The 21,854-nt window shown below is 52.2% G+C and overlaps 1 protein-coding gene across 1 annotated transcript; it reads right to left on the bottom strand.

Moving 5' to 3' along the window:
• Positions 1 to 1,641: 1,641 nt before the first annotated feature.
• Positions 1,642 to 10,860, bottom strand: LOC119113817 (uncharacterized). The gene is made up of 3 exons (XM_037238048.1): positions 10,581 to 10,860; positions 2,722 to 2,938; positions 1,642 to 2,360 (listed from the first exon to the last, which is right to left on the bottom strand). The coding sequence occupies exons 1-3, from the start codon at positions 10,624 to 10,626 to the stop codon at positions 2,030 to 2,032; spliced, it is 594 nt and encodes a 197-aa protein (XP_037093943.1). The 5' UTR covers positions 10,627 to 10,860; the 3' UTR covers positions 1,642 to 2,029.
• Positions 10,861 to 21,854: the final 10,994 nt, after the last annotated feature.

The raw sequence follows: 21,854 nt of genomic DNA on the forward strand, positions 1-21,854 counted from the left end.
CTGGAAAACCGGTCAAAAGCAGCTGCATACGGTGCACGCTGCAAGTGTGTTCACAACCCACGTGCGTGTGATTTGTGCTTCTGTGCCATTGTCGTTAGGCGGGTGGTCTCATATAAACGAAATCTGGTGCACTTGGTCATCGGGGGATTCGATCTCATTGATGTATATATTTCGTATTAGCTCATTCAGGATAAGGGTCAAATAAGTAGCATGCGCAGAATTGGGTCTCCAGTACGTACGCACATAGACACCGATCGGACATTTTAAAGGGTCACGGCTAGGAGCACGTATCAAATGAGTGTTTTCGAAAAGATACGGGTATAGCGCTGGCGTGTGGAGGTCGTCAAACTGCAGAATATACGGCAGCATTTAAACTCTTACGGTTTAGTGACAGGCCTGACCGAAAGGACCCGCAGAATATATGACAGCATCTAAACCCTTGCGGTTTAGTGATAGGTCTGACCGAAAGGACCCGCAGAATATATGACAGCATTTAAACTCTTACGGTTTAGTGACAGACCTGACCGAAAGGACCTGCAGAATATATGACAGCATCTAAACTCTTACTACTTAGATACAGCCTGAGAGGGCCGAAAGGTATGGTCGGGTTGGACAAATGTGAGCTGGCTCACGCATGGTTCTGTCCTGCAGCGTACGTGCTAAACGCTGCCAGCATAAGAGTTCCGAACTCATTATGCTCAACGTTCTCGTGCCACGTAGACGGCATTTCCCACCGCCGCAAGGTGGGGTAGATGCAGCGAGCAATCTCCATCTTAGTTCGAAGAAGAGCACGGATGACGAGACTCCACGACTGCGACGAACAACGCCTGCCGCCTGCGCCACGAACGCGTAAGACAACATCCAGCAATATGCGACAACACGCAACGCGTGCCGCAGGCGATGGCTGTGGGGTCCCGCCGTCTGGCATCTCCGCTGGGTGAACCAGCGGCGCGTGCCTTCGGACGGCTCGGCGTCGGTGCTTGCTTGCGCTACATCGCAATTACGCTCCCTCGAGGCTGAATCTCATGGACACGACACGGCGCCGCAGTGTCCGTCTCGGCCGAGACGCATGCCTCATGTTCGCTTATCACTGCTATCGGCCGTGTGCAACCGGCCATGGCGGGATTGACATGGCACTCATGGCACCATGGGTGAGCTAAGTCGGAGTACGTTGGGCTGTCCGCTTCAATGTATTCAAGGTGGCCAAGCCGTGCTGTTCCACGAGATGCAAGTCCCGAAGGTCAGCTGGTATGGAGCGCGATCTCTGTGGTGGCAGGGTGTTTGGTTTGGCTACTCGGAAACAACATCCGTTATTTGGCTCGTGAAAACGGACAGGCAACAGAATGTCAGGTCATGCAAGGTCTCAACACAATCTAAGATACTCGAATTATTTTGCCACGTCGTGCCTCGTAATCGTATAACACAGAGCAGTGCTATATTTCATAATTTATTCTCACGTCAAAATCAAGCCGTATCATCTAAGCATATCGCTAACATGACAGTTTATTGCAGGCCGCATGGTGCACGAACCATCCACAAATACACGGTCGCTAAATGTTTCGTCACTACTCAGCAAACGGCCTGCATTTGCCGTAACACTGCTAAACCACGCACGCTAAAGAAAACCACCACAATAACCACGTATAACCGGACGTGGCTGCCACGCTGTTCCAGGATACTGCAGGACTATCCTGCCATGCCAACAAAAAACAATAAACTAGCCTTCATTGGGACCAGCCTCGTTCCTCCTCCGCAGCATAACGTAGCACGGTTCGCAGCGCAGCCAGTGCTAGGTGTCTGCGAGAGCTCCTCTTCAACTGGTCCAACGCATTGAATTGTCCTCGCTATGTACGCCGCGGACCCCTCCGACGGCCCCTCTGAGCACCATGGACTCCTTTCACGGCCCCTGCGAGTGCCGCGGACTCCTTCCATGGCCCCTCTGAACACCACGGGCTCCTTCCACAGCCCCTATGAGCACCACGGACTCTTGCGGTGCGGCTCTTGACGACCAGCCCGGTGCTGGGAGGGATCAGGCCCTCCGCCAGGCCCAGAGCAGGGCGACAGCCACGCCGGATAGCGTGCACACGAGCCCCGACGCGGCCCCGCCAGCTCTGCCGGCTCCGCCGTTCCCCACAAGCGCCCCAGCCAGCTCCGGCCTCGCCGCGAACGCGCCGGAAGTGGACAACTTCCGGCGGCGGTCGAGCACCGCCTCCTCCGGGTCGTACACGTAATCCGAGTACTGGGGCTCGTCGTAATGCCAGAAGCGGGTGCTCTGGTACAGTCTGCCCGTGCCGCGGTTGCAGAAGTCGCCGTAACAGAAGGTGAAGCAGCGCAGGTACCCGTCATCTGTCTCCTCGCACCTATCGGCCGACGTCGGGTCAGATTCGGGTCACCTTGGGTCGGCTCCGAGTTTGAAACACGTGCGGACCCAGGGGCGTGGTCTCGCAAAATGAGGTGGGGAGGGGCACAAACTAGGAAACGTGAAGAAACTTCCGCTAAAAATACGCAAGCAAGTAGGTTTCTCCCCGGCTCGGGCCCACTTTATTCTCAAAGTTCGGAACCAGCGCCCCCCCCCCCCTTCCCCCCAACTGAAAAGGAAACCGCACCTCTGTACGGATTACAGCGGGTTAGCCGCGGGTCATCACACCCAAGCCAGAGCTTTCGCAAGGCACGAACTTGGCAGATTTTCACACTAGACGAGTCAGACCCACGCCTGCTCACCTGTTGTGCGCCATCTTGGTCTCCTCGCGCGTGGAGCAGCGGCGCTCGATGGAGACAAGGCTGCCGTCGGCGTCCTGCAGCCGGTCGGTGACGCAGTGGTCCGTGCGCGAGGAGCAGGAGGACGTCATCTCCGGCTTGCGCACCGGTCGCATGTGACACGCGGAGCCAGCGGCAGAGGTCAGGCAGCTGTGGCACGTCGGCAGCCGCTCCGCCGCGCCTGGGACCAGAGGTCAAGTCAAAGTCTGTCACGTGACACGGCCAGCCGGCCGCCGAGGTCAGGCAGCCGTAGCTTTACCGCGCCTGGGACCCGAGGTCAGGTCAAAGTCTGTCACGTGACACGGCGAGCCGGCCGCCGAGGTCAGGCAGCTGTAGCTTTACCGCGCCTGGGACCAGAGGTCAGGTCAAAGTCTGTCACGTGACACGGCGAGCCGGCCGCCGAGGTCAGGCAGCTGTAGCTTTACCGCGTCTGGGACCAGAGGTCAGGTCAAACTCTGCGGGTCGGATGCACGCAATACGTACTCGCATCGACTGTCTGTGAGGAGGGACACTGACTTTGCTTTATGGACTAAGAGTGCCAGCTGTCCATAGACAGAGAGTCACGCGTTTTCGTGCAGCTTAATTCAGTCTTAATTGCTAATTAAGCCTTAATAAGTAAAAATAAATAAGCTTAATTCAACCTAAATAAGTAATTGGAGAGACTGCTATCACAAGCGGGTCAGATTTTTAACAAACCTAGCTTTGGTAGTGGGTTCTTAGCACGTTGATTCACAGTACACCCGCGGCAGGCACTTTTGAGTAATGGCGCATCTGGCGCGAAATCAACTATCTCCATCACACCGAGATACTGATCAAAGTATAGGATGCTCTAAAACTAACAGAAACATCCACAGGAAGAGACAGTTGTTTCATCAGAACAGTGCACCGCCTGGAACCATCACGTCGCCAAAGAGTGACTACGAATACGCCGCGGAGGTCGATCGGCTAATTCTTATAAAGCCTATAAGAAAAAACAGGGTCCATTGTTCCTGGGTCAGAACCCTGCTGCAGTGCCATGTGCTTGTGGGTAGTACATGACATTTGCCATTTGCTACTGTTCGTCTTGGCCTCCCTTCTGTTGTCCTATCTGTCTAAGTGTTGTCTTTTCTACTGTATATATGTTCCCCTCGCCCTCATCCCTTTGGTCTCTGCTTTCAACATATAATTGTCACCGATCATGCATCTAAGATCAATGCCATAATTCCGGATTAATTTCAGAACATACAAAGATAGCACAGCCCTTTTACCAGCTACACCAGAGAACAAACTAAATGTCTCATATTGCTTCTGTCTGGAAGCAAATACGAATGAAGAATCGTTTGTGCAGAACTGTATGTTTGCTGTACACACGCCACCACCTTCAAATGTCACGTTTTCTGACGGTGTTAAGGCACCGGCCCAATCTCCGCCACCTTAGTCTCCTGTTATTTTCGAAGGGCTTAAAACGGCACTCGCCGCGGCCGGCTTCGTTCTCCGCCATCGGCAGTCTCCGCTCTCTGCTCTCCGCCTTCGGCAGTCTCCGCTCTCTGCTCTCCGCCATCGGCAGTCTCCGCTCTCCGGCTCCGCTCTCCGCCCTCCGCCATCGACAATCTCTGCTCTCTGCTCTCCGCCATCGACAGCCTCCGCTCTCGGGCTCCGCTCTCTGTTCTCCGCCATCGGCAGTCTCCGCTCTCCGGCTCCGCTCTCCGCCCTCCGCCATCGACAATCTCTGCTCTCTGCTCTCCGCCATCGACAGTCTCCGCTCTCGGGCCCCGTTTTCTGCTCTCCGCCATCGACAGTCTCGGCTCTCTGCTCTCCGCCATCGACAGCCTCCGCTCTCGGGCTCCGCTCTCTGTTCTCCGCCATCGACATTCTCCGCCCTCTGCTCTTCGCCATCGACAGTCTCCTCTCTCCGTCTGCGCTCTTCGCTCTCCTCCCTCCGTCATGGACGGTTTTTGATCTTCTCTCTCCGTCATCGACAGTCTATGTTTTCCGGCTCTCTCCACGCTCCTCTCCCCGCCATCGACATTCTCCGCTCTCCGCTGTCCACCATCGACAGTCTCCGCTCTCCTCTCTCTGTCATGAAGAGTTTTCGCTCTTCCCTCTCATCATCGATAGTCTTCGCTCTCCGCTCTCTGCCATCGACAGTCTCCGCTCTCCGCTGTCCACCATCGACAGTCTCCGCTCTCCTCTCTCCGTCATGGACAGTTTTCGCTCTTCTCTCTCATCATCGATAGTCTTCGCTCTCCGCTCTCTGCCATCGAGGGTCTCCGCTCTCCGCTCTAAACCGTCGACAGTCTCCGCTCTCCGCTCTCCGCCATCGACAGTCTCCGCTCTCCGCTCTCCGCCATCGACGCTGCCGGTGTGCAGGCCTGCCAGCCAGCGTAAACACTCCGCCACGTGCTGGGAATGCGAAGGTCGGTACGCGTGAGCGATGGGAGCGAGAACCTTGGAGGTCGGGAGTCGACGCTCCTCGGACTGAAAGTCACGTGGCGAGGACCGAACACGGCTCGGAGCGTGGCCCGCCGTCGGAAGGGTGTGACGTCGGTGGACGGGCACAAACGACTGGCCGTCGGAAGGATGTGACGTCGGTGCGGGCACACGAGGTTCGACGCCTGAATTCGCCCAGATGTTATGCTAGGCCGTGTTCTATAGCTAATGTACAGCTGTATCGCAATGCCTTCTGCTCTGTCCACGGCGATTTTTTGCGGAATATTGTTCGTCACGGTGAAAATCGAGGATCTCTAGCTGGGTCAGGTATGCCCAAAAATGATGTAAATTTATGTCTCAAGGCAATCTTTGAAAAACAGAAACAAGATGGTGAAACAAGGTGAGAAAAGATGCATGTATACCGTTGTACACACAACCGTTATCCACTTAGCATGCACACAACATGGCTTTCATCATGGAATCAGCATGGAAGGAAAAAGAGAAGCATGTCTGCCCATCCCCAGGCCAGGTCTTTTGTGTCTGGGAGTCTGCTCATTTCATATGTGCGGAGATGCAGAGCGAGGTAAACGTGACGTGCAGCTTAGCACACCGCCACCTTGGGCTGACCTTCCCAGCACGGACCGTCGGTGGCCAGAATATTTTAAAATCAAGAAATTTCTCGAAAGTGGAAAAGTCTAACGAGCCGCCTGTGGCCCGGAGGCTCGTTAGCCGGCAGCCAACCCGAAGAAAATCCTACAGGCGCTGGGGAAAGCTCCATACGCCAAGAAACCATTGTTGCTGTTTAGACAGCATGTCAAAAGAAGCTTTCACCTACATTTTACGTATATTTTATATTTTGGGGGTCAAGCACGTGCTAAGCACCCTTGATATTGACCAGGTTGAAAGTCGTGTTCACAAATATTTGGATAGTGCTCCGAGTTGTTAATCGGACACTCGCATGCGTGTTATGCAATGAGTCGTCAATAATTGGCTATGCTCTACGCTCGCTGCACTTATAAGTCCTATGAATTTATCTTGAAATCTCGATCAATGCTTGAAAATTTGCAATCCAACGACACTGAGGTTTACCAAACCAAATCACCGCAGGCAGGGAATCCACCCGTCTTCCTGCCTCACTTAAGATTCTGTCGCCTGGCTGAGCTGGCGCCCGAGAGGCGGCTAGCTGACTGGCTCTCAGCTCGTCCGTCGGGACCGGGGCGCACCTCTGAGCCCCCTTCCCCCCCCCCCCCCCTCCTCCCCGCCAGCTCTCCGCCAGCTCTCCGCCAGCGCCGATCGGGATCGGCAGGGTCGGGTGTCGTCCTGCAGACGGCGGCGCTATTGTGCTTCAACGGAGCGTGCCGGCGAGATTTGCATAACCTGCTGCCAGGGGCGAGCTCAGTGGGGAGTGTCGGCAGCGCGGCTCCAGCGCTTGTGCGAGACGCCATATTTGCGATGTCGGGGCAAGGGCTTTATCGGCTCTACAAAGTTCGACCACGTCTTTGATTCCCAGGAGAAACTTAGTTGGTTGCCCGCTGATTTTTTCATAATCCTTGAGACTCTGCAAGGTGATCGGAAGCGGGGAGCCCGACTCTTTAGTAGGCGTACCCGCGCTGTATGAACGGAGGACTATACGAGCGTGGTGCCAGGCATGACGGGCTGCTGCGCGTCCCACGGTCCCAAACTGAGGCCGGTGAAAGGCGCTGCTGCTCGGGAGCGCTCGCGCTGTACAGCCGTCTACCGACCGAACTTTGGCACAGAGACACAGGCGTTCCCAACCCACACGAGGCAGTGGACGGTGGCCCCTGGCCTGGTGGTATTGATGTGACACGATGTGCAATTTACGTGAGAGCGACAGTAACTGTTTTTTATATCACTCCGTTATCAGCGTCGCAAGCATCGGCATTCACTTATGTGCCCATTGGCCCGAGGCCACTGTTGCCATAGCCATTGTGGCTATGGGCCACCCCTCAAACATAAGCATGCGCAAAAGGAGGAAGCCTGTCAGAAGCCTGCCTTTATTTCTTGGGATATTTGCCTGTGCCATCCTTCCTCAGCATGCTGCCTCTTACCCGATCAAATAAGAGGCGCGGTGTTCATTGCGGTGGCCGCCTTAGCACATGCCGCCAAACACGTGTGGCCACGGCAAAAAGCAGACGACCCCGTGCTGACACGGGACGCCACGCGGCCGCTACAATGCAGGATGTGGTCAGCACCTGACGGTCAATGTGTAGTTGTGCTAGCAGACGCCCGTCCGCGCAGCAAGGGCGTGCGGAGTTTGTTGGCGACATGGGCGGGGCCGATCTGGACCGGTAGGGCCCGGTCCCGAAGTCGCTATGCAAATTGCGACGGGTTCGGGAGTTTTGCGACATACGCACAGCGGGTGGGCAGAGTGGATGCTGTGGACCGAGCGCGGTGGACAGAGTGGACACTGTCGACAGGGCGAGGTAGACAGGGTGGACACTGTGGACAGGACGAGGTAGACAGGATGGATACTGTGGACAGGGCGGGGGGATAGAATGGACACTGTGGACAGAGCGGGGTGGGCAGTGAGAACTGGGGACAGAACTGGGGGGGGGGGGGGGGACATAGCGGACACTGTGGGTAGAGTGGGGTGGACAGAGCGGACACTGGACAGAGTGGACACTATGAACAGGGCGGCGTGGACAGAGCGGACACTGTGGACAGAGAGGGGTGGACAGAGCGGACACTGTGGACAGAGTGGACACTATGGACAGGGCGGTGTGGACAGAGTGGACACTGTGGACAGAGCGGGGTGGACAGAGCGGACACTGTGGAAAGTATGGAGGCTATGGACAGAGCGGGGTGGACAGACTGAACACTGGACAAAACGGGGTGGACAGAGCTGCGCTGGGCGGGGGGTCGGAAGGTAAATGGCGATCGGGTCATTGCGAGAGCACAAAGCTGTACGTGAACTTGGGTTTGGAGCTGGGATTGACCTAAAGGTAAGTGTTGAAGAAAACTAGTTTTATTTGTTGTTTCGGAGTTCTCTCAGAGCTTAGTTCTACGCACTTTGGAACCGGAGACTGATCAGCAGCGGAGGCCACACTGCGAAAACAGCATGGCTTTTATGAGGAAATGAGAAAATTGTCCGTTCTGAAAATATAATCCGGACACTGCTCGCTGTCACCGCCCCCCCCCCCCCCCCCCCCCAGCTCTCCCAAACCCACTCTCCAACAGCCGCGATCACGGGCTACTTCACACAACCAAGCAAAGCGTGGCTGATTGCGAAGGGAAGAGGTCGGAGGGAAGTTCAACTCGATTCTTTCCACACAGCGCCACAAACGTTAGGATAAACTTCCATTCAACAGCTGGGATCACCTGCCGCGCCCACCGCGCGACTCGTCATCAGCCTGCGCAGGACGCCTCTGGCGCCCACCTCTAGCGCCGTCAGCCCTGACGACACCTCTAGCGTCATCAGCCCTGACGACACCTCTAGCGCCGTCAGCCCTGACGACACCTCTAGCGCCGTCAGCCCTGACGGCACCTCTAGCGCCGTCAGCCCTGACGACACCTCTAGCGTCATCAGCCCTGACGACACCTCTAGCGTCTTCAACCCTGACGACACCTCTAGCGCCGCCAGCCCTGACGACACCCCTAGCGCCGTCAGCCCTGACGACACCTCTAGCGCCGTCAGCCCTGGCGACGCCTCCGGCCATCCGAAGTTCGATTCGCTGCAGTCACGGCCGCGGCGCTGCGATCACGTTCCCGAAGCCCTCCACTGCTCCGCTTCACCGGGCCAACGACGCCGCTCCGGGTCGGCGCGTCACGCGGCGGCCCTGCGGCGTATCACATGACGCGGTCGCAGCGCGGCGGACCGGTCCCGGGGTGGTGGCACGGCCCGGCCGGCCAGCGGGGCTGGCGCGCGGGTCGGGCCACCGCAGCTCACCTGCTGCTGGCTGGGGCTGACGGGGAGGCGTCAGCTGCCGAGCGTCGACTGCAGCTGATGGACTGGTGTTTGGATGAGTCGCTAGTAATGCTGACGTACTAGTGTTTGTGCTGAAGAACTAGTATTTGTGCTGACGAACAAGTAACCAGCGTTTGTGCTGACGAACTAGTACGTGGCATTGCTGACGCACTAATATTTGTGTTAAGGTAGATAGCGTACCAGTTACTAGTGTTTGTGTTGATGTACCGGCTTTTGTGATCACATTTTAGTTGTCTTCTGTGTTTGTGGCACTAGCCACCAGCGTTGCTGACGCACTAGTATTTGTGTCGACGTGCTAGTATTTGTGCCGGCATACTAGTATTAGTGCAGACAAACTAGACCCTGATATTGCTGACGCACTTGCGTTTGTGACAACGTACTGGTCACCAGTTTTGCTGATGTACTAGCATTTATAACGACGTATGAATCATTTGCATTGCTCACGTACGAGTCGCCACTTTTGCTGAACAACCATGAACAGTACTCGAACTGACAATTCCCAATGCTTTGCCGGTGCTGTGAGAGTTTTTGTCTTTACCGAAATAAGTGAAAACCGATGAGAGCACCGGTTCCACATACATTGCCAGGCTGGTACCGAGACCACAAGGGCAGCACCGGTTTTCCCAAACAAAACACTGCACCTATAGCATGCACATTCCTCCCCAAGCTGCTGACCTGGTCGGGGTTGTGCGGCGCTAAAACGAAGGCTGGTGGTACCAGAATGCAAGGGATCACATTTCTGATCGCGTGCCCTTGCCCTTGCCAGGTATGGCCAATGGCAGGTGGCAGCGACCGCTCCAAAAGTCAGGTGGCGTCAAAGGGTAGAACGAACCCTGCCGAGCATTCTGGCTCTTTAAACTTTCGCCACCAAATTCTGCCAATGACCGGGCATTGCAACGATCGGGTTGCAGGGGTAACGGGTCACACAGCAAGCTCTGCTTAGCGTAAGCTCTGAGCCCAGAAATCCATCCGTTCAAAAGGTTCGGATAAAGTCTGTAAAAAATCTGACGGCGCAGCCTAGTGAATAAAACACGAGATTAGCCCCAAGGGTCGCCCACCATGCAGTCATTTCCTGTTCGCATCTTCCTCCCACTCTTAAAGATGCTTTCAAAATTCCCTCTCAAAGGTGCGCAGCACATGCTCTGGTCTCTGTCATTTGCGACTGTTCTGACTGCACATTGGACACGTTTTGAAAATGCCCTCGATTCGACGTGATATCCCGCTTATGTCTACGAGACTTCTAAAAACCGCATGCACCATCATCCCAGCTGAACGGATCCCTGAAAACCTGCGTGCCAAAGGGCACCGTGGGTGCCAATTTATACCAGCATTTATTGGATGTTATGCATCAGATTTTATGAGACGCAGGTGTACGCACTGGGAACTCGGAGGGACTCTCGTCTGAAAGACATTGACATTACATAGACCGTAACTACACAAGAGCCTGAGCACAGGCAGGTACACTCACCTGATGCGCAGAGCGCGACCAACAGCACCAGAAGCGTCGCCAGCATGGTGTGGATCGGGTCAGCTCCACAGGTCAGCACTGCATGCCAGGTATTCAGGTCAGCACCCCAGCCAGCACCGAAGATCGCCTCCCCGTGTCACCGCCTCAGCTCAGCACCACCGGTCAACGCCTCAGGTCAGCACCACACACCAGCTCCGCAGGTCGACACCGCGGCCCAGCTCCTCGCACCAGCGCCTGGGTGCAGCTCCTCAGCTCAGCACCACCGGCCAACGCCTCAGGTCAGCACCACACACCAGCTCCGCAGGTCGACACCGCGGCCCAGCTCCTCGCATCAGCGCCTGGGTGCAGCTACTCAGCTCAGCTCGCGTGTCCGTCGCCCCGGCGGGTGCCGCCGCTCGACGCGTCCCCTCCCTCTGGCGGCGGCGGCTCGGACTGGTGGCAGAGTCTGCCCGGGCCCTCACCACTGACGCAAGAGGAGCCCGCCCGCTCGCTGGACCCGCTAATCTTACGTTCTCATCTCGTTCTCTCTCAAGGTGGCGCGCGCCGATCCGCCGGACGCTTTGCTCAGTCGGGGTTCTCACTGCATTCTCTGCAATAGCGTGTCTCGGTTTTTCAATGCCTTTTTTGTTCTTGCTTGACCTTGCTCACTCGTGGCCGCTAGCACAGCATTCAATGTCTGGTTTTTCGACGTAGGTCATGTTAGATTGACAACATTGTTTAACCATTACCTCCTGGCATTTGAAGGTTGATGACTGTCGCAATAAGAACTGCCAACTCAGAATACAGACTTCTTGGAATCGACTGCCGAAGGTGCCTGAATCTACTTTGTTATGGCCTCGCTCATACTCACGTCGGGCAAAGCCTTCTCCTCGTACCGTGCTCTGAATCGAGATGCACAGATCGTCGTGCTCGGACAGATATTCACAATCGAGGTGCAAAGCTTGGGGATTGAAGATAGGGAGACTTACCTTAGTTCCGGCGCGTAATGTCCAACGCGACCCGAGCCAAGCTGGGCCAAGCCTGTTTAGTAACTGATACGGCTCAAAGACTGCCCACTTTCTCAGCAGTCGTGGACAGAAGGCGTTGAAGTCCAACACGATATCGGACGTGGGCAGGCTTGCATGCTGGAGGCTGACATCGCTTGTGCGAGGCGTATAAATCTATCACAGCGGCACATCCGAAAGCACGAAGACGACAATGGATCAGAGTGGTATCCATGCATGCGTTAAACCTTGTAGAGCCTACTGTTTACAGTTGGATTCGAGGACAATGTGATGAGCGAATGAAAAAAGGCATTTGAATCTGGCACCCATTGGTGAACTGTTATATATCGTGCATCAGCAACAAGAAGTAGGGACGTTACGCTAGAACCTTTCCGACAAGATGTCACCACTCCACGAGTTCGTGAGTTCTTCAAGCGCAACAGGTGGCGGAGACATTGCTATTGCCCGTGTTGCCCAAAACAATATTTTCAATGTGCTGTGCGATGTGCATCATGTGCTGCGCGAGCAGACGGAATACGGGTGAGGTGTCACAACCCGCTCGTTGTTTTGATCAACGTGGTTAGTATGATGTTTGCTCTAAATAACCCGGTGAACACCCAATGCCATTTTTTTTTGCACATTGAGTATTGTAATTGTGGCTACAGGCTAAGATCGTGAGTCAGGTACTTTGCCGGAACTACTGTTGAACTCATTCAAGGCTAGGAAGCTGTGCGTGCCGTGCTGCAGGGTATAGGACGAACGGATGAAAAAACTATTCTTGACAAATAAAATGGAAATAACGCCACTTTCCTCGCAGGTTGCTGACAAAACATCTTTCTATGGCTGTTATCACTAACGTGACAATGACATCTGCCAGCGATTTGCCCATGATAAAGCCTCGCCTTCATGATACTGGTGTTGCCTGTGACAATTTGTTCGCAATGCTTTCCGTGGGTGGTGTTAAGCTCCGATTGCATGCTAAGGAAATCTATATGCCTGTCCGTATAGCCCAGTGCCCAAGCATGCCAATCAAGCCTAACAGGTAATCTGCATTTAGATACTTTTGCAAGGCTCGCGCTTGTTCATGTAAGCGATGCAGAAGTGATAACAGCACATTAGCCCCGAATGCGTGACGTCATACAAATCCAACATTGACTCGCAGGCAAGTTCCACATAGTTCAGATTTCGTTGCATGCCATTTCAGTTTCACTTTTCTGCGCTTAGTTTTGTGCGCCCCGGTCTTATAATCTGGTGATATTTTACATCGAATGTAGAAAATTCTGATTCAGATGCATCCACGTTTGTACACAGCGCTTCGCAAATAATCGAAATCACTGCAGGTAAATTTGTTAATAACGGGCGTGTTGTGTTACTTTTGTGTGCCATTTCTTTCATACACATACGGCGCAATTTCAGACGATTGCAGCCATTCCCTTATACGGGATGAATTACAGTGTGTTGAACGCCTCGATTGGTTTAGGCAGTACACGGTGCTCCTCTGCCGTATTGCGCCTTATGACCAAAATAGTCGGCGACCCCCCACACTCATCATCACCATCACCTCGCTGTTTTTGTGATCGTGCCTTATACTACCTATCGGGTGTTAGTAACGAGTGATGCCTTCAGCAATGATGACCTTTGGTAAAAGTGGCGAGCCGTTACAGTGTGGTAAAACTAGAGATCATACCTACTGCTGAATACAGATAGCTGTGGTTGGTTCCACTTCCATGACGCAATGGTGAAAGTCAAGTGGGAAAAATAACTTGAATTTAGGGGGAAAAACGAAAAGCATTCTGGTCACTCGTTGAGCGGGACTTGTGTTCGTTTAAGTCGCAACATCCGTCAGACATCACAACCGTGTCAATCCTTTTCTGCTTCCCGATCGCACCATCAAAACGAATCCGACAGGTACATTTTTTAACCACGACGGGTGAGCGCTGCAACATAACAAAACACGTATTGTTCGGACCGCATGGTTCTGCGCGTCTACGTAGCTTCGTTAGTAATAACATGGGAAAAGCAAACGCTCATCAGTATTGATAAAACTACTATAATCGCCATGTACTTTACGGCGAACTAGCCATCGAGTTATTGGAAACATTTGCTCAGGCCAATTTGGGCTGGTTTGAGCAAAATGCATTTACCGAATAATGAGCAAAACAAGCAAATGCTCCCTAACCACCCAACAATCCAACAAACAAACAAAAAGAGAAACAGGCATAACTGAGGCATCAAAGCATCAAAGCATCAAAGCATCAAAGGGCGCGAGGCTGTCTTTCCAGCTGACGCTATCATTTGGCTGCGTACTTCGCTACAATGCTGCAACACCCAGAAGCACAAAATTTACACAAGTTATTACAACATTCTTGCACTTGAGAATTTACTGCCATTACTAATGACGCGTTGCAGAACTGTTCGACTTATTCGTGTGCCTATAGTTAAATGAAAACAGTCAGTGTCAGCTGTGCCGAAACCGATATAGAATACAAGACACTCTGTAATATATATCTTACAAAGTGTCAAAGGGATGAAAGTCCACGTGGATGAATACCACACTGAAAAACAATTAACAGCCAAAATTTGACGTGGATGAGTGTCGATATTTAAACAAGCAGGTGGCCCAGAGGAATAAAGACCAGAGAGTCTTAATGAATTGTCGCCTGGTGTGAAAGGGAATGTTAATGACTCCCCCCCCCCCCCGAGATTCAGGTGGTTATACCACCCCACACCCCTGGGTCCTCTAATTTGGACACACTAGCGGTCACTCAGCCAACGCTTCTGACAGGAGGACAGCGTCGCGGACCTCACTCCCAATTATAAGACACGCATTCCGAGGCTATCACGTGACCCATCTGCTGTGGGCACCCTGCCAGTTTCCATCTATGGACATGACATCTCCCTATCTAGCCATCTTCTGGCGCGGTCGCGAGGAGTACAGCCGTCCGCGGAATGAGGCGGCGCCAGCTGCGGCGTCCGCTGCGAGTCCCGTTTCTTCGTTAGTCCTGGCTGTGCTTGATAGACAGGTAGTCCTGGTGCTTAGGTCCCGCTTTTCCTCTCCGAAAGCGACATGTGGGATTCTTGGTGCCGGCTAGTTATTTCACAAACCCATTTTCTGGTTTCTGGATCCGACTGGTTGTTTTGCAAACACAGCACCCTGGTTCCTGGCTTTCATAGGTTCTTTTGCAAGCAGAAGTACGGGTTGCTGGTTCCTATTGGTTTCTTTGCAAACACTACAAACTACTTCCCGGCTCCCAATGGTCTTCAACAAACACCTGTTTCTGATCTCCCAGTTCCTACTAGCTCTTTTACGAACACCAGGCCCTGGTTCAAGCTCCGATTGGTGTTTTGACTCCCACTGGTGAAGTGTTTTGCAATATTTTATCTCTTTCAACTTTGATCACTTTCTACTCTCTCCGATTCGATTTTTATTCTTGTTGGCTTTTAACATTCGGCTTGTGTCCGGACCGGCTGTTAGCCCTGCCAACTTTTTCCTTCGTTTTTTTCCGACTTTTTCCACTCGACCCCTTTCACTCGACTTTTCGTCTGGACGCTCTGTGACCTAAACCGGTGCGGGTTGGACCATACTACCTACACATGAGTGCATACTGCCGTTTATTGCGACTGATAACCAACCAAAATATTTGTGTTTATTGCATTACTTTGCTTAAAAATATCAAAACCGTGACGCATCATGAACATATTGATTCAATCTATTTACCGATTCTGGACCTGAAACGATATAAAGCCTGCAAATTTTCAAGCAATGCTACTCGTAAACTAACATAAACGATAGATAGAACCCGAACGATACATAAAGCTGTAGACCTCCACCCTTTGCATTCTCACTTCAGATGAAAATTCTAACATTCTAATCGAGCCCGTTGGTTGACATCGGCTGCGTAAGATGCTTGGCTTATAAGGATATTTTTACCATCCCGTTTATGACCGCAACCGACACCCTTGCATCTTTTACCGCTTTGCTCATCCTGTTTCTCGTTATGGTGAAGGTACCATCGCTTTTTAGAAATTTGTTTCGGCTTTGTTTCGCCATGTTTTGCTGTAACCAATTTGGTTTTATGTTTGTTGTGAATTCGAGTAATTTACTCAGTCTCGTAGTTAAATCGCAACTAATCAATCTATTTTTGGACTGGTTGCTCTCTCGGGAGGCCTAACATTTTCGCGAGCACGATGCTTTGGAGATTCACTTCTCGAGGCCCGTGAGGCCCTGTTGTTTCGGGGGCCTCTGGTGCCATGCATGGTGTGATTTCCCGGGTCCTTGACGTGTATGTTGTGTGCGAGTGTTTCTTCTGCCTTGAACGTCACGCAGCCATTGATGGGATGCAAGCGACTGCAGAAGCCATGTTAGCGCTCAGGGTCATGACGTAACCGGGGTTCGAACCCGGTTCCTGCGTGGGAGGCGAGGTGTTAATCTCTCGGCCATTACGCTTCGTGTTCCTGCTCCTTGCCAACACGTCAAGGCATGCCACACACACTGAAAGCTTAGGTCGACGAAGGGAATTGCAAGCTAAACTGAGGAAGGGAAAGATGAAAAAGTTCCCAGTGGCTTTACTCCACTCAGTTGTGCGAGCACCCATCTAAGCATCCAACCGTGAGTTAGTGAGCTCGTCAGCCGGTAGATGGCACCAACAACCAACGTTCTCCGGGCCTTGCCCGCAGTTTTGATACAGGTGCAGTTTCCATCGTTGCGCCTTCGCTTGTCACATTGATCCTCCCAGAGGGCAGCGCGCTCTTGACGAGCGTGCCTGTCCCACCGCCGCGCGTTTGTAGTGTTGACCTTTACTCGTGACTTACCCGCCGCGACCGACGATGCCTGGTGATCGCAGAGTTGCCGAGATGTCAAAAACGGTTAAAATCGCGTTCTTTGGCTTGCTTTTAATTGGAATATTTGACTTTTCCTCTGCGAATCATCTCCTGGTGAATGGGTGAATGCCCCTTTGAGCGCCATTTCTAAGGCCATGGAAAGGCCGCATGCAGCCCTATGAAATTCGAAATGACTGGTGGTGCATTCATTCCACGCGCTTCGCAGAGGGCGTTGGTCCCAGTTCATGAGCGGTCACTTACTATAACACCACTTGTGAGACTTTGCAGTCATTTTAACCCAAATCCTAGCTTTTGCTGTTCATTGGCAGGAGGCAGCAACATCTGGTACGCAAACGGCATGCACAGATAGTCAGCAGGCATATAAGCAAGTTTTGATGTTAGCGACATTTCCAAGGCATCCCAGGTCACTGATCCTCTGCTGGTTTGATTGACATCGGATTGTTCCTCGGCCAACTTTTGTGCTGGACCTAATTCAGACCACTATTTTATGTCTATCTGGCCGGAAAATTGCTGTTTTATTCCCAGACCGTTTGGAGCTGTCCACCCCAAGTTCCAACCACGAAGATTAAGATGACCCTGGGGTTTAGCGACTGACCCCAAGAGCACCAACCGGATTGCATAGCCACCAGTCTATCCAATGTGTTTATTTGCTCTGCAGTTTTAGCTCCCTTTTGGAAGAAATGGCGGAGGGGGTACTCACCATCGTCCCTGTGGGAACGGTGAGAGCGCTCGTCGCTCCCGCCCGACGGAGGTAATAGCACGTGAATTTTGAGTTCGGGGTGTTGCAAAACTGCAGATGAACTTCACCCGTGCCAACAGGTTGCATGCAAATGCGTTGACCCTAAACAACTAAATTTCTAAAAAATCGGATTACTTTTTATAGAAGGTGCATCCAGCGACGATCAGTGGTCGTGAATCGCGGGATGATAAGTGGTATCCCGGGACGATCAGTGGTTGTGAATCGCGGGATGATCAGTGGTATCCCGGACGATCAGTGGTATCCCGGGACGATCAGTGGTTGCAAATCCCGGGACGACCAGTGGCACCCCGGGATGATCAGTGGTTGTGAATCCCGGGACGATCAGTGGTTGCGAATCCTGAGATGGTCAGTGGTGTCGCCGGACGATCAGGAGCATAATCCGGTCAATATTCAGGCTGGGTCCACCGGAGCCAGCCGGACCGCTGAAGCCACACCATGTCGGACCAGTTCACGTGAGCACTGATTGCGTTGTTGGGGCGCTGGTTCGGTGCACGACGAACGTTACTGCCAAGTGAACTACTGATCGCGCTTAGATGTGCAAGACCTCGTGCACGGCTATGCCAAGACAAAGTCACGTTCTGAGCGTGCCTTTATTACAAGAGTATATCGTGCACATTGCAAAGGAAGTAGGATGTCCTGCGATGATTTGGCGTATGCAAAATACGGCATGTAGGAAAATTATAACAAATTAAAAACACAGTCAGGTCAAATGGCGGCACGCACGGAGTTGACAGCGGTCCAAATGCGTAAAGGCAGGCGTTATCTACGTCACAAATCGTGCAGGAATCTCAAGCTTGGAGAGGTCAAACTGAATGTGTGAAGCAGCACGATATACGCGTATCGCCCGTTAGTTCGGAAACCCGCAAAACTTGCGCGATGCCTGCCTTACGCGTACCTGGGCCTCTGCGCCCTCAGACGAGCACAAATGTGTATGGAACAACATGAGTTGGCCAGCTTGGGGTGGACGACCAGCAGACAGGGGAGAAGTTGGGGATGCCTTGATTCTTGAGTACATGTGGAAAAACCGCAATCGAGTGCAGGATTAACGCCGCGTAGAGCTCAGCGTGAACAAGTTTGGTACTAAAAGTGGACGTTGCCATGCCAGAACTTTGACATTTTGTGGTATTGGCATACATTGTATTTTTCAGCACTGCCATCATTCTGTATTTTTCGGTATAGCCTAACATGGCTTGGCAGTGACCGAGCTGCACTACTCCTCCAAACGTCCTCGATATCTCCAATATCCGCCAAAGCTGCGCAGGACATCGTCGGTGCACTCTCGCGCAGGCGTGCGATAACAAGTAGGCATTCCATTTTGGTTAAACCTACGCATCCCTTGTTCTATGGTGCCTACACATATATATATATATATATATATATATATATATATATATATATATAGTAAATTGTGAGCTTGATCTTGTCATCGGGATTTACTGGGAAACAGAACCTTGATACAATATTACGCATACCTTGCTCTTCAGCCTTGTATGCTGCTGGCATGCTGCTCTGGTAATGTAATTCAACGTCAGTGCTTGCTAGCTGACCTTCAATTTCTTCATCGTGTCAGCAGCAGTGTTTGTGAAGCTGGCGATGAATCTGATTGTCTACATCAGCGAGACTGTAGTAGCTGTTGACGAGAATGTGCCTAACTCTATCGAGCTCCTGATGTATAGCCGACCTTGTCGCGCAATGTTTGAGTGTCCTGTGTCTGTATGATCAGATCACGTTTTCTTAACATCTATCTGGATGCACACTAAGACCTCTCAGGAAATTGCTAGTGTCAGTGGGCTTTATAAATACGTAAGTTACACATTTCCACCAGAGGCATCGACAGCTACGTCTAAGAACGGAAATCCGTGGCCAAGTGATAGATCTACTGTCATTTTTAGAGCCAAATTCCCTGAAGCTATGACTTAAGGCAGAAAAGCCGCTACTTGCTTGGTATATCGACGACATTTTCGTCGATATTTCAACAGCATGTGGACGGTTTCGTTTCCATTCTGCTGATAGCACGCGACTCGATGCGCGCCATATATGCCTCTGCAAAGAGTGCACCAAGTGATGAACCCATGGCGACCCCATAGACTTGACGATAAAGTTCGCCTTTTGGCATCAGAAAAGTGTGTTTTTAGTGCAGATTTGCAGAAGTTTTTTAGCGTGACTCTGAGCAATCGCAGTGTTGGAATAGACACGTGCGATAAACATATTCAAGGATTATTGGGATGGTTTCGTCAGCTGGTACATTCGTAAATTGTGACGATGTGCGAGGCGATGCTAAGGTACCCTGATTTTTGTGACTCGCAACACCTCTAAAAGTTCGTTGAACGATATCAGTGAGAATTTCTTAGGTATGTACGGTCAGAGAGTTAAGTTGCTTTGCAACTGCATGCGCAGAAGCGGGGATGCGCGGAATGATCGGTCTGACAAGGGCTCCTTCTTAATGTGCTTTTGGATTTCCATAGAAATTGCCCTGGGGGTATTTACTGGTCAGCTTTGAAGACTACTTCTCCGCTTTCTGAGTTAGCAGCTTTGATGACATTGTAAAAATCTTCCCTTTGTTTCTCGATATGAATTCTGGTTAGCTTTCCAAAACCAAGACGTGTATTGCAGTATCGTATTCACTATGCTAAGGCAGTCGACTCTGCCAAGTAGCATGAGAACTGAAGACTTGTCAATACGCATAAGACCTACGCATTAGAAAGCTGGGATTGTCCTCGCGGAGCCTCGAGGTGACAAGGCGACCTCTAGTGCTTTCTCTCTCTTTGGTGTCTTCTTATAGCAACTGCTCCTGTTCGTTTGTCTTCATTCGAATTCTACCTGCCTTATGGTGGTCACATAGTTAATGGGAAGGTAACTCTTACTCAGCTTATTTCTCTTGTGAGCTGCTTTTAAAGTAATGATTACAGTTAAGCCCGAGGTTAAGGAGATATCTTGAACCCGTATACGAAAATGTGATATGTTGACAAAGCTGTCACATGGGTCGATGGTATCCACCTGGCCATCATAGATCGATAATAATTTCCGCAGCACTTGTCTGCTCTCTATTTGCTCGTGCTGCACTACAGGCTCTTCTGCTTTCGCACTGGTTCTCTCCTTACGCTCTCCTCCTGCATCCAATTCCTGGAATAAAACCTTCGATTCTTCCAATTGGCGGCTGATTTGCCCAGCAGCTCTTTCTCTTACTCACCGCTTCTGTCAGCAGACCTCTTCTTAAGCTCAGCGCCAGTGCACTTCGCAGCACTGCTCGATCATGCGTCTTAAGATAAATGAAGTATAAGTATGAGTTTAACTCAATGTATAAGTGAAGCGGAGGGAGCAGGTTTCCCTTGCACTATCTGGCACGACACTATCTGACACTGACACTAGCTAATTTACAGCACAATCTTGAGGCCAATTAGTGGAAAATGCCACCATACTGGCTAAGCGCACACAAAAAGTGAGACTGACAGTGCTGGAAGCTGTGCTTAACCGGGACAAGGATGCGGCAATAAACTGGCAGATGGATTTACGGGGCACACTGTGGTTGTCTGGCGGGCAGCCCCCAGCGCCTAGAAAAATATCTTAAATGAGGAGGAAGGGGGAGGGCAAGGCCAGATAAGACTTCATCAGTGCTCGTCATTTTGCGATGTTTCCGCATGAACTCTCGATGACAGCAGCTTTTCATGAAACCAAATACCTTTTTTTAGCAAGAGAAATGCAGAAATATAATTTTGAGCCAACGCGAACACGAGCATTTCGTATATTGTTGTTATGTGTAGTTGTGCCTATATTGGCTGATGATATTGGCAGGACCAATGGAACGTTACAAAGAATAAAGATACTCTTCTTAACAGCCTTTCCGATGAAGGAAAGCAGTCAATTCGGATGATTAAATATTTGTCTAAAAAGGACAGCTATACCAGATATGCTATCACTTTGAATGAAAAATATATGTATGTATATATAAGTTAAATACGACCAAAAGAAATCGTGTTCGTGTATCGTGTTGATGTTTCATTCTTCAGCTGCCTGTTCAGACTCCCACGTCAGGGCTCCCGTCTGCAAACTTGTCCCGAACGCGCCTACTGCTCGACGAACGCCACCTTGCTGACGGTGTGGGCGCGCGCAGGCGGCCGCGCGCTCATCCAGTCCACCAGGCGGCAGGCCAGATCGATCACCGCGAAGCCGGAGTAGCCGAGCAGGAGGCCAATGTTGCCGCCGATGTCGGCCAGCAGGTCGGACGCGGTGTAGGCCAGCTGCTCCTCCACCACCTCCATGCGGTTGGCGATGCGGATCTTGAGCCGGATGTTTCGCTGCGGGAAGCGCGGCATCCGCGACGCCGACTGCTCGTTGACGAAGATGTCGTGCTCCGTCACAGCGCACTGCTTCGGACAGTGCCGGCACGGCTCCGTTACGGCCTGCAGCCAGTCCACGTAGAACTGGTGCAGCTCGGAGGAGCGCGCGCAGAACGGCGCCGGCGAGTCCGCCACCTGAGGAGCGCGGCCGACGCGGTCAGGCGTCTCCCGCCGCGTGATGCACTGACGGCCCGCCGCCGTTTTCAGGCGAGCCTCGTCCGTTACTTACCGAGCCCCGCATAACGCGGGTGATGACGTCACAATCGATAGGGGCGTGTGGAGGTCACGACGCGGTCCGATGGGGCCGGAGTACTGGCGAAGGTAATGCCCGATTGACGACCGGAACGAAGCC

The sequence above is a fragment of the Pollicipes pollicipes genome, unplaced genomic scaffold (assembly GCF_011947565.3).
Source record: "Pollicipes pollicipes isolate AB1234 unplaced genomic scaffold, Ppol_2.1 Scaffold_7262;HRSCAF=8765_pilon_pilon_pilon, whole genome shotgun sequence".
Taxonomy (NCBI): Eukaryota; Metazoa; Arthropoda; class Thecostraca; order Pollicipedomorpha; family Pollicipedidae; genus Pollicipes; species Pollicipes pollicipes.

Coding starts and splice junctions, on each gene's coding strand:
- LOC119113817 (XM_037238048.1), bottom strand. CDS start 10,626: ATGCTGGCGACGCTTCTGGTGCTGTTGGTCGCGCTCTGCGCATCAG. Junction 2,939..10,580: donor GGTCGCGCTCTGCGCATCAG/GTGAGTGTACCT, acceptor CTCTGGTCCCAG/GCGCGGCGGAGCGGCTGCCG. Junction 2,361..2,721: donor ACCAAGATGGCGCACAACAG/GTGAGCAGGCGT, acceptor GTCGGCCGATAG/GTGCGAGGAGACAGATGACG.